The sequence below is a fragment of the Atractosteus spatula genome, chromosome 8 (genome assembly GCF_055471065.1).
Source record: "Atractosteus spatula isolate fAtrSpa1 chromosome 8, fAtrSpa1.hap1, whole genome shotgun sequence".
Taxonomy (NCBI): domain Eukaryota; kingdom Metazoa; phylum Chordata; class Actinopteri; order Semionotiformes; family Lepisosteidae; genus Atractosteus; species Atractosteus spatula.
Genome location: NC_142713.1, coordinates 44647079 through 44660170, shown reverse-complemented (window position 1 = coordinate 44660170; position 13092 = coordinate 44647079). Strand labels below are relative to the sequence as shown.

Sequence of the window (13092 nt, the reverse complement as noted above, 5' to 3'; positions counted from 1 at the left end):
TTATATCCTGTGGCCGGCAGAGGAATCCTTCTCTGTTAGGCCCCTGAGCAAGGCCCTTAACCCCAACTGCTCCAGGGGTGCTGTCTAAATGGCTGACCCTGCACTCTGACCCTAAACTTCTCTCCCCGTCTGTGTCACATGGAGAGCAATTTGGGGTATGCGAAAAGACAAATTCCAAATACAAGAAATTGTGATCTTATCTTATCTCTTATCTAATGCTAGCTTTTTCTCATGACTGCAGTCCTGTGGAATATTTGTGGCTCCAAAAGAAACGGAAATTAACAGAAAAGAACCATGAATGGCCAGCTTCACAGTCATTAACTTACATAAAATGTAATGTTTTCTTCAAATGTGAAACCGTGTGTCACATTACATAATGAGAACATATTGTATTTTCACTTCATTTGTTGTTTAGCTCTTGTATGTTTAAAACATTTGTCCTAACTCATTAGCCTGAATGCTGCATTTCTTTTAGGCACCAGTATACTTACTGTACCTTTTTTATTTGCTGTCATCAGGTATAATAGATTACAATGTAATGTAAAGGCTTATTCCATGCTGAAAAAAGAAGAAATTCTTTAACTGTGAAACATAATAAATATTACTACAATTATACCATTTGTAAGAAAAATAATGGAAAAAATCTTAATACTTGAAAATGTATTAGAGGCAGCATATTTACTATAACTTTTACACTAGCCTTTTAGAATTCCATGTTATGTATGGTCTCTTATGAAATGTGCAACAATTTTGTTCTTTATTATCAGTATAAAGTATGTAGAAGCTCTTTTAATGCCTCAGATTTTTATGTAAGCTCACGTCATTGAATTTTGTTGTTTTCTTATGTTTTTCAGATGTACATCCAGACCACAACCCTTACAATTTCTATGAGTTTAAGTGCTTCAGTCTCTCTGGGTATGCTCTATATGCCTAAGGTTTATATTATCATCTTCCATCCAGAACAGAATGTGCAAAAACGTAAGCGTAGCTTCAAGGCTGTAGTGACAGCAGCCACGATGTCAAGCAAACTGACACAAAAAGGAAGTGACAGACCAAATGGAGAGGTCAAAACGGAACTCTGTGAAAGCCTGGAAACTAACAGTAAGTACATAGTGCTCAACGGTTATTTACAGAATAAGGTGAAATACCTATGGGAGTGTTCAACATTTTTATTTTGTACACATGGATTTTTAGAGGACTAATTCTTGCCACAGCACCCTAATCAAGGTCTTAGTATTACTCATAAGGTGTTGCCAATGTACAAATCTTTTTATGTATTTTTTGTGTAATGAGTGAAATTGTATCAAGTGAAATTAAAAATAGCAGAAAAACTCATTGTCACAAAACTAGGACTTTTAATGAACTCAAAATAATTTAAATAAACAAAACAAAACTAATTCCTTAATCACACAATACTGATATAAAAATTTTCAATTCAACTGTAAGAGTATATGAAATATGAAATAATATGATGAAAATAATACAGAAAATGCAAAAAGTGATTTTGTCAAATCAATCATTAATAATGTAAAATGAATTATTAAAATGGTACAATTAATAGTATGGGTGGAGCGGTGGCACTGTGGCTAAGGATCTGCACCTGTGGCTGTAAGGTTGCTGGTTCAAATCTTGTGGCTGGCAGAGCAATCCTACTCTGTTGGGTCCCTGAGCAAGGCCCTTAACCCCAACTGCTCCAGGGGTGCTGTATAAATGGCTGACCCTGCGCTCTGACCCCAAGCTTCTCTCCCTGTCTGTGTGTCTCATGGCGAGCAAGTTGGGGTATGCGAAAAGACAAATTGTATATGGCTCATAAAGTGATCTTATCTTATGAATGAAAGAAAAAAAATCCAAAATGTCAGCAAAATACTTCAATATGCTAATTGGTAATGTTACTAGTGTTTTTTGCAATAAATTATATTCTGTAGGATAGCCAAATGCATATACTGTATACTTGGCATTGCCTTGAAACAGGATACAGTATATAACTCAGTTGGGTAGCTGCGTCAGCATGCGTAGGCTGCAAAGGAACAAGTAATAGGTTTATTCCATGCTGAAAAGAGAAGAAAGAAATCACAACGTTTTGGCTGTGGAGCCTTGTTCAGGTGACACCTGAAGAAGGCTCCATGGTCGAAATGTTTGCTTTCTTCTCTTTTCAGCATACAGTATATACAGTAACTGACCTTTTTATAAAAAGAATATACACGTGTATAAGAACTTATAATTGGCTTTTACTTAGCACTTGCAGTCAATTCACTCACAGAAAATTTCAACTTATTAATAGAAATGCAGTATGAATAAACTTTGAATCTTTGCCACTGAGGTTGAATATCCATTATTATCAATGCTCTGAAACTGCAATAAACAAAAAATCATTACCAAAATGTTCGCTTCATTTATTTCAAAATCACTTGTATTCTTAATTTCACTTATACTGTATGTTGAAACACATTTATAGGAAAACAATTTTTACTGCACTTGTGCAATAACTCATTTAAATGTATATACCTTTTTGTCTTTCAATAAAAGATTAAAAATTCAAATATTTGCCATATCCCAAAATCTTATTCATGATGAGTATGGGTTTTAAATTAGTAACAAAATATGAGACTAATTTAAGTTTTTGCTTAGATATAATTGTCACTGAACTTGTCACAAGAGGTTTACAGGTCTTTCTTGAAATTATATCTGAAAGCAGTAAATATGCTGTAATAGACTGTCCCATATGCTTTACAAAGCATGCTAAAGCACATGCAGGAATATTAATGTGGAGTGGAGATATATAAAGGATTTTATGAGCACAGCTTGGCCAAATTAATGGTTCTCTCCTGTTAGATGTGATCTGAATTATAATGAGCAATGTACATTAAAAAATAAAATGAGAATATCAAGAAATATGTGGTGGCTGTTTTCCCTGTGGGATACTCATTGCCCCTTTTCAGCATCATTAAACATCACAAAAAAATCAGTGATACATTTTCTTCATTTTTTAATGTAAAGACAATTACAAAAAAAATCACGATTTGTTCCCTATATGTTTATTAAAAAGACAGGAAGTGTATAAGAAGCCACATTAAGCTGAAACTAAAAATGCTTGGCAAATTGTCTTTCTAAACATTACTCCTCCTATATTTTAAATGGTAAATTGCCAGTTATTTTTGTATTTTCTATCAATCTGATTTGGAATTGATAGTTGTTAATGAACTTGGGTTACCATTACAAGCCCTAACCTTGAGCACAAAAGGAGAGTGAGGAGACCTGTGTGTGTGCATTCCTCTGACATGTCCACCTGGCAGAGCTGTTCATCATTTGATGTGCTGCAAGCTCTACAATGCCTTACAGGAATACATGTGTGCTCCTATCTCAGGCACCTATCAAGTCCTACAGGTTACTGCTCTGCAGTGAGAAAGATATCCTCAGGCGAAATCACCCACTTTACATTTTGTGCATCACTGCATGGGCAATCCCAGTGAAAGTTAGCTAATGACATAGCCCAATATTCAACCTATGACATCAGTGCTCCAAGATAACTTTTTTACCAATTGAACTACTGTACTGCCCCTTTGCTTGTTCTTTTCTTAACTCATACTGTATATATCTTAGATAAAGCATTACTTGGAGTAAGGGTATAATTTTTATCTATATATATACTAATAACTATATTGTAGGCTTATTAAACACTAATTTAATTGCAAAGTTCAGTAACATTCAGAGGTAGGCATGCACTTGTTCGGAGCAATTCTCACTGCAAACCCAAATTTACCTTATGTGAGTCTGAATAGGAGAGAACTGCTAAGCTAAGTAAATAGCACTATGGCACTTTTACACAAACTGAAAACCAGGAATGTAAAACAAAATAACGTAATTATTTCCATAAATACCTAAATATTTTGATACAGTTGAGGCTAGGATGCGGCTCCCAGGTCTCATGGAGGTTTCCATTGTTTGTAGTCCTCAGCAAAGTTACCTTATTCTTCTTAAGATTTGAGATAATGGGTATTGTTTTACCGTGTTTGCACAGCTGCTTTTGCCAAAATACAGATAATCAAAGTAGTATTACTAATAATTTACTAAGGTAATTGACGGCACTGTTAAATCATCAAGACAACCATCATCATCCAACACCCATTATTTAAATCACAAGTTTGTCTTGAGAGAGTTCCCCTTTCCAGTCATACTTGAAGCCAATTTCAATGCAGGTAATCTGAACACCAAAAGACTTCCAGACTATGAGATTTATTATAGAAATTAGTTTCCATTCCTTTATGAGCAAATGTTCTCTCTTTGGCCTGTTATAGATTTTTGTGTATTATGATAATAGGGACAAAATTCTGTTATCTTTAACATGTGTAGAAAGTATTGCTCTGGACCTTATAGACCTGTATATATCCGTTTATAGTGTAATTGTTGTTATTTATTGTTAATAAATATTTGTGCTATTTAAGTTGGACCTGATTATTATACTATCAAACTGTCAGAGAATAAATGACATACACCCCGTGTATCAGTAATCCTTGATTTTAGGGGATGAAATCCTTAATCTTTATAATTTGCTTGCATAGCAAGCTGGTGTGAGGACCTGATCTTGAAATTGATTAAATAGCCTTTTTATTTTATAATTTAACATCCCCATTTTTTTAAGCAATATCTTATCAGAATTATTACAGCATTCACAATACTTTGTAACTGATTTTATTTGATTTGATGTCCATGTCTGAAATGCAGAATTCTGATTGCTTAAAAAGTTTTGGCTATTTTATTATCCCTTGTGCCTGACTTTATAAGGATTTTAGCTATAGGAGATTTAAATATTCATGATCTTTTGCAGTAGAATTCTGTGGTCTCTGAATTGCTTTGGCTTTACTCAGTATATGTACTGTATGTATGATAAAAGACAAATACTAGAACTTATTTCATATGGTCTGTCTGTTAATGACCTTCAGGTGTGTGAACTGTAAGCTTCAGAACTAGCGAATTGTTTTGATCTAGAGCTTCCGCTAACTACTTACAAACTTCAGTGGATAGTGTACTATCAAGATTCATAACAGTTCGATTATTTAGATTTGCTTTCCCAATTCAAGTTTTCCTGTCAGTGGTCCTCAGCCAAATAGACCTGAGGACTCCATTATGTTATACAATTTCATGCTTGGTGGCATTTAAGATAGTTTAAATTGTTCAGCTGCAGAAAAAAACAGAGTGGTTTCATGTATGTCATTCTCCTTGGTACAACAACCAGCTTTGCTCTATGAAAACTGATGGCCATACAGTATTCATACAATCTCTCTGCAGAAATTATCTTTAATTCCCCAAAATGAAACTCATCGCATGTTCCTTGGATCTTATTACCACTGACTCGCAGTGTTCAAATGTGTAACTCAATTTCTGTTTGATACACATAGAGTATCAATGAATCATTAAGCTATGAATTTGTGCCCTCTGCCCTTAAATGTCATTATTTCCACTAAAGATCCAAATTTAGCTAAATACTAGCTAAAATTTACTGAGAAGGCAGGAGTTCAACTTACAGCTGTACCATTTTTGGAAAAGGTACTAGATTGGGTTGTTACTGTTCATGATTACTTAAATTCAAAGAAACTATGCAGGCTATTTCAAAGTAGTTTTATAGCAATCTATACTACAGAAATAGCTAGAGTTGCTAATCTATTGATGACTACAGACTGATTTTAAGTAATTGTTCTCCTGAATCTCAATGCTGTATTTGATACCATCCTACACACTGTATGAACAGAGAGAGGGAATTGTTTGTTGTGGTTTAAATCTCATCTAATGAAAATAATTGGTTCAAATCGTAGTTTGTCCTCGCCTAAGTTGGTCACTTCCTAGCATCATGCATGGCTTTGCTCTTGTTCCAGTTCTTTTTGTCTTTTACATTTACTTGCAAACATATTCACCCCGTTACAATGGTGTCCTTTTTTGAAGTGAATATTTTTAATCAGATAATCGAATACTTGAACTGGACTTTTTTATTGAACAATAAATATTGCCTTTAAAATGGGTTTTTGTAAGGTACTGTATATGCTACTATTGGCCTTAATTCTTCATAGCTATGACATCAGTTTTCATTTCTATGGTGATGACACCTAAATTATGTTTCCATAAAACATTACATTAATCAAACGCTATCTGCCTTGTCTCACTGCTTAGATAATGTTTAAAAACTGGATGCAGTTAAACATTTTTACATCTGAATTATGACATAAAGAGGTATGATTTGATATCCTTATCAGCTCTTTAAATGCTGTAGCTTGAAAATACTGTAGGTGGACCTGGAATCGGTCCCAGTACTCAGGTAAAAATCTCTGTATTAACTGTGATCCAAGACTTACACTTCAAGCTTAAGTTTAGACTTGTATGACAAAGGTTCTTTTGATCTTTGTAACATTGAACATACTGTACTGCATTTGTTTAATATTTGTTTAGATTTCTCCCAGTCTAGTGAAGAAAAGTTAATACATTTTTTTAAGCTTCTTCAAGCACTCTTTTTCACGTTTTAACATAGTGCTTGCTAGTGTTTCTAAAGTTGTAGCATGTTCAGACCTCAGCTGCTTATGTATTAATTATCTTAAATTAAACTAAAACTCATGTTGTAAACAAGTCTCAGTTTGACATCAGATGTGAACACCACATCAACCTTCAATGTGTTATCCACAGCCCACAATCCATGGTACCCCAACTACAGTACTGTATGTCAATTTTTATTTGGTGTTTTAAGTGACCTTTGACTGGATTTTTCTTCCACAGTTCTTGGGCTTTGTTACTACAGGAGACTAATCTACTGTAACAATGTTTTCTGTGCCAATATCTTACAGCCACTCTACTTCCAGAACGTCATCTAACCTTTAACTACAGCTGAAATGTATGAACATTTTTAGCTTTTTAACGTTTTCTGGTTTAGCCTTTTAAAACTGGATCTGTGGAATTTGGAATAAAATTCAAAATAGTTTAATTACCTTAATACCTGAATACCTTAAGGGTTTGAATAGTTATTTTTTTTATTTTCTGTTGGTTATATCTTGCATATCACTTAGCACTTACATATACTGCTTTAAAACTAACTTTTTTATATTCTCTCTAAGATTTTAATGTATCTACCATCTTAATTTGTACGTTGGGATTATGTACAAAGATTATTCAATATTATAAGTACCCGACAGGGTGCCTTCATTAAAGTATTATTATTAGAAATTAAACTTAGAGTACAGATGCAAACTATGTAATGTCAGTTTTCTAAGCAATCTGTGATTAAAACAAGCCCCATGTCTTCATCTCACGACCTCTTGTGAGATCTAAAATCATCTGTGCAAACACCTTGTTTAAAATAGGCAGGGCCAGGATAATAGACACACCAACACAGCTGAACACATCTGTAAGGTTCAAAAACTGCTCTTTTTTCATAAAGGACACAAACTAGCCACCACAAACCAAACAAAACTCCAGCTCCATTTTGAGCTGCTGACTGACTTCTTCAGTCCCTTTGTCACCAGCACCAGCCATGTGGCTGCATCCTGGCTTCATCAAAAGACATTCTGAATTCCAGTCTTCAATTACAAACAAAAGAGGAATTTATTTTCCATTAAATAATACAAAAGTTTTGAAACACAAACTCCAGTGACCATCCAGAGATCAACTTCCTTACAGTCCCTTTTATAATTTCTCCTGTCCCAGGAGGATTTTCTTCATTAAAACGTCTACTGACATTTATATAATATTCACATATATCATTACAAATCTAAATACATTTTAATTTTCATGGTTCCTTATTTTAAAATAATCATTAAGCTTTTAATACTTTCAAATAGAAAAAGTAATGTAATGTTTGTACAAACACAGTCCAAAACTCTCTGTGAGGCATTTAAATACTAACTTCAAAATCCAAACATTCATTTTCTTGGTCTATCCTTCAAAATCCTTCTCCTCCAGGTATTTTCCCAGAGGTCAGAGGGAATGGGTTTCCTGCACTGCCGGCAGGGCATTAAACATTTATGTCTAGCTATCTCCTGTGTATGGGTTTCCTCCACTGGGAAAGGAAGGGAAAGCTCTCCAGTGGAAGTAGTGTCTGCAAATGTTAGCATGGGCTGAAGGAATACTGTACTGTATGACAGTTTAGATAAAATAGGAATCTGAGTAAGCTAGATCTAGAGATATTTTAGATAATCATCATTATCATCATCCTCTGCTGCGGATGAAATGTTCACATGGACTATTTATCTTCTGGTATCCAAATAGCAGATTAATTGACTTACGCAGGAAGCTTCCACTTGACCAATTGCCTTCCTATAACTGGTCATGTTTATTGAGGACAGCAACAGCTCATTCCCTAAAGACTTCTGGGAAATCTGGTCCAGACGTGGCTGTACCCTCACAACCCAACAAGTGTGTTTACACCTATTACACACCTATGTAATAACAGTCCAGATTATCAATGTAGTTTAATTTGTCTTCTGTGTTATGCAATCACTTTGTTTTGTCCTCAGTTCTGTTTTTCATGTTCACGTGAAGTCAGCTTTTCACTCTAGTCTAAACTCAAGTCTTGTCCTTTCTGTTAGGATTTGCTAAAGATGGGGTTTTAAGTTTACATTTTGACCCATCTCTAAACCATACTTCTTTGTAAAATGGTATTTAGCTTCTTGGACAACATTGAGAATCTCTCTACTAAACAATCTCACTGCCTTTTGCAGCATTTTCTAAACAAGCATTATGACCTTAGTGTTGCTCCCTGGTTTCTACAGGCTGGTTGATCACACAATCATAAATGTCAAATGCTAAGGGGATAGCAAAGTGATCATGAGAAGGGAGAACATCTTTCTTTTTCATACGAGTTGTAAAATAGAAATAAGGACACTCTCACTCTAAATAGAAATGTAATCAAAATAGATAATGTAACAATGACACAACCATATGATAAGCAATTAATTTTGTTGCTGTTTTTTATTTTGACAAGTTAACAACTTAAAATGATGTTCTTTACCTTTTATTTTACTATTTGTTTCATTATTAATGCACAACAATGCAGTTTTCAAGCTTTATTTGATATTCCAAAAAATAATGTATCAAATTAAAACAAATCAATCAGTTCTGACATTTATCACTTCCTATTATATACCTAAATTGTTTCATTTTATTTTTCCATAGGATAAAGTAAAGGAAGTAAAAATATTTTACTTCAGCCAAAGTTCAGAATATTATGTATTGTCTATGAATTATATTGTCATTAATTTCATTTAAGAGAAAAGCAGGTTTTCTAAATGAGAACTACATATAGTCAAATATTGCTCTAAGAAAGCTTTACATTTATGTATATGTGTATGTACTGTATCATTTTATTATAAAAAAACACAACAAAATGCCACATTGGCTGTAGTTAAGTGTTTTCTTAACTGTGAAGCTGTTTCAACCATGTATGACATTTTTCTAAGAAAAAATAATTAAGTTAAATAAAAAGCTTTTGACTGTAAGTGGAAGTAAATCTTTCCATAGAGCAAATATTAAATATTTCCTCTCCGGCATCTGTGTTTCAGGGAGGGGAAATTATTTGCTCCAGAGGAAGCTGAAATGATATCACACAGCATGTATTCTAATTTAGGGGGTATTTACATGCTGCTTCAGCTCTTTAGTTCAAATATGGTATAAAGACTATTAAACATCTTTGTTGCCAGTCAGATGTAAGCCTTAATTGTAATTTTACTACAAATTCTACTGATGAACAGAAAATGCAAGCATTAAAGCAGTTAGAGTCTTTAGACAAACAAGGCTGCTAGAGCTATCAGTAACTTAGCCTTTTTATTATTTTTTTAATCAAATTTATATGGAATTAAATTATGTTTCTGAAAAAGTATAGCTGGCAGCATGGTGCCACAGTGGTTAACTGATCGGGTGGGTTTGTTCCAAGTGCTCCAGTTTCTTTCCAAAGTCCAAAGACATACTGGTAGATTAATTGGCTTCTGGAAAAATTGGACCAAGTGTGTGTGTCTGTCGCATTGGCGCCCCATCCAGGGTGTAACCTGCCTGGCACCCTTTGCTTGGTGGGAAATGCTCTGACTTCCCCATGTCTCCGTATTGGATAAATCGGTTAAAATGGATGGATGTAAAAATTCTAACTCATTCAGTGTAAAAAAACATAGAGAAATCTTGGTGTCTGTAACTTAGCATGGTAACTTGGTAAGAAAATGTAAAAATGCAATCAGAGTGGCATATTTTACCTTAGAATTGTAAGTTGGAAAAAGTAATATAATGGAACGAATAACAATAGTGAGGTACTTACAAGTGAGATGTGAAGTTCTTGTAGTCTCGTCAAATTAATCTTCAAAGGAGGATATCCTGTGTAAGCTTTTAAAAGCTTTTATTTACCCAGGGCTTATTATAGTGTATATCTGGATTTTCTTTTGTAAAATTCTCCCGGAAGATGAATCCCTGGGATTGTGAAGCTAAATGAAAAAGGATACAGTGACACCATTGCAGAAAGCTACTGTGTAACTGTGAGGAGAGCTTCATCTGTTGCTGATAGCAGTGAAATTAAATGCGGAGTCCCACAGGGATCAGAGCTGAAACCTTATTCTTTTCCCAAAATGTGTTAGTTATTTCGGTCAGGGAAAAACTACCAAAACTCTTACAATGCTGATACCATTAAAACTGGTAGGAGAGCTGGGAAACATCAAGCAATTACAAAAATACAAATAGATTTTGACTGTATTGAAAATGGACAGGTAACTGACAAAGTGAATTTAACCAATTGGAAAGTGACCAGTGGGAGAAGAACAGAGTGGTCATTGTTTTTCTTATTCATCTTCCTTTTTTACTTTACTGTAAACATGAAAACAAATCAAAAAATGATGGTGAAAAATGTATATGAATGTCCAAGATGTGCTGAGCACAGAAAGTACAGTATATTTGAAATACTGTTTTCAATCCTTAGTGCTTTCAAGAACCTTCTTCACTGTGTTCAAATCATTAATGTTGCACACCGGAAGGAAAATAAGATGTACTCAAGTCAATGCAGTTTTTTTAGGAAGGTAAAACACAAAATCTGTGTGTGTGTGTGTGTGTGTGTGTGTGTGTGTGTGTGTGTGTGTGTTGCTTTAATCATTATAGGTGCACCAAAACTACTGTCAAGAGAAATTTTTATTTGCTAAACATAGTTTATTTGAAGTTGTGCATATTGTATGTCCAGACCATTTGTTATCTGATGTTTTTTTTTTAATGAACTGTATATTACAAAATAATTAATTTAAGTAGCAATGTCTACTTCCCAGCAAAAATATTAAACATCCCTAAAGACTAGTGCTTCTCCCTCCCAGAACTCCAGTGGTGTCCACAGAGACAAGTGACCACTCAACCTACAGAAACTGGCACAGCTGTGTGTTAGATGTGGTTAGCAGTTCAGTCATGGTCTTTATTGCACTTCCTGTTTTTGTTCTGTTATGAGCTTTTAGTGATGCACAGTAGGCATGTGCAATCATGTCTTGACCGCAGTCACTTTTTGTCCTTCTCATAGCACAGCACACGGCAAATAAAAACCTGTTCTGATACTATTTCAAATTATTCAGGAATCATGGAGAATGATGCTGGCAAGAGGAAGTATATAATATTTTAATATGGCAGTGTATTTTTAAAAGGAAGTGCATAGTCTCAACTGTATAAACCATGTACATATCAGGTTACATACAGTAAAACAGTAAAAAAAAAAACAGGTTACATGAAACAACACGGCAACATACCCAAGTTGGAACATGCTTGGAACAGCATCTAGCATTTAGGCAGATAGGATAGCTATCGGTGCCACCAACTGGTGAGAGGTGATGGTAACTACCCAATGTAAAGTAGTGGGACAGGTAGAAAGCACGGTTAATTTTGCAATGAAAAAAAAGAACAATAGAAATAAAAATATAATAGATTATGTAGTCCAAGTGGGTAGCTGCATCAGGTTCCACGGCCGAAACTTTGTGTTTTTTTTCTTCTCTTTTCAGCATGGAATAAACCTATTACTTGTTCCTGTAATAGATTATTGTCTGTTAAGATTTTGTAGGAAATTAATGGGTCAGGTCTCACTGGATCCTTATCATTATTATGTCATTATTGTTGTGATCAGAATAGAAAATGCAGTCATTGGTTAAAAAAAATAATATTCTGTTTTAATACATTGAAGAATTGGGGCTCACATATGCAGTATTACATGGTATACGTTAAATGCTGTACAGAACCTAATAATCTTAATATTTTTACCAACAGCTTCATCAACCAAGACAACGTATGTCAGCTATAGCAATCATGCAAACTGAAAACCATTCAAAAGGAAATCCCTAAGGTGCACATTTGCAAATACAGGATTTCTCAAGTATGAAGACAACTGGAACCTTTTACCAGCACTGAAGCATGAGACATTGGTATTATTTTGCTGAAACTGATGGCTAAGAAGACACCTTTCAGCTAAGAAGAGTACAGAGTTTGTTTGCTTGTATGATTAAGTATTAACAGCACAGATATGAAAAAGAACAAAGTGGCTGAAAGCCAGAACAAAAAGAACACTTAGCTTTGGGCAAAAAAATGCCATCAGAGTCAACCATATTTGTTGTTATTATACTTGTAAGTATTTTTGTGGTTGTGAAATTTTTTCATTCTTGTCCCAACTTTGTCCAACCTGCATAATGAGATGAGATTGTCTCTTGCAATGGCTAACTGGATTGAAGCCCTGGGTTGTGAACCTATAAATGCAATGGTTGAAGCATGCCAATTTTTATACAAATAATTTATTTATAATAAAGGAATGTTTTGCAAATGTTTAGCTTTGTTGGGTGTGGATTTAAAACCAGAAAAAAATAATCTACTTTGCTAAAATCAAATATATCTATAAAGTCTATACACTTCTAAATAAAGTTTCCATTAGGCAAACAATGCTATCACCTTTTTGTTTGTTTGCCCACTACACTACCAGTTATTTACCTTAATTGTGATTACGCATTTCCTAAAAATCCTATAAAGCGAAATATAAATTAATCAAATACTAAGCATTTTAGATACAAAATGTAATGGGACACTTACAGAGATTCTTCCGAGGGTCAGGGATAGCACTATTCATAG

At 34.3% G+C, this 13092-nt stretch overlaps 1 protein-coding gene across 1 annotated transcript in view; it reads left to right on the top strand.

The window, feature by feature from the left end:
- grm8a (glutamate receptor, metabotropic 8a) overlaps positions 1-12796 on the top strand; it is a 253084-nt gene extending 240288 nt beyond the window's left edge. Inside the window, exons 10-11 of the mRNA XM_088923627.1 lie at positions 855-1101; positions 12244-12796. Of these exons, the coding sequence (XP_088779753.1) occupies positions 855-1101; positions 12244-12293 (297 nt within the window). The 3' untranslated portion in view covers positions 12294-12796. The remainder of the gene's footprint in view (positions 1-854; positions 1102-12243) is intronic.
- Positions 12797-13092: the final 296 nt, after the last annotated feature.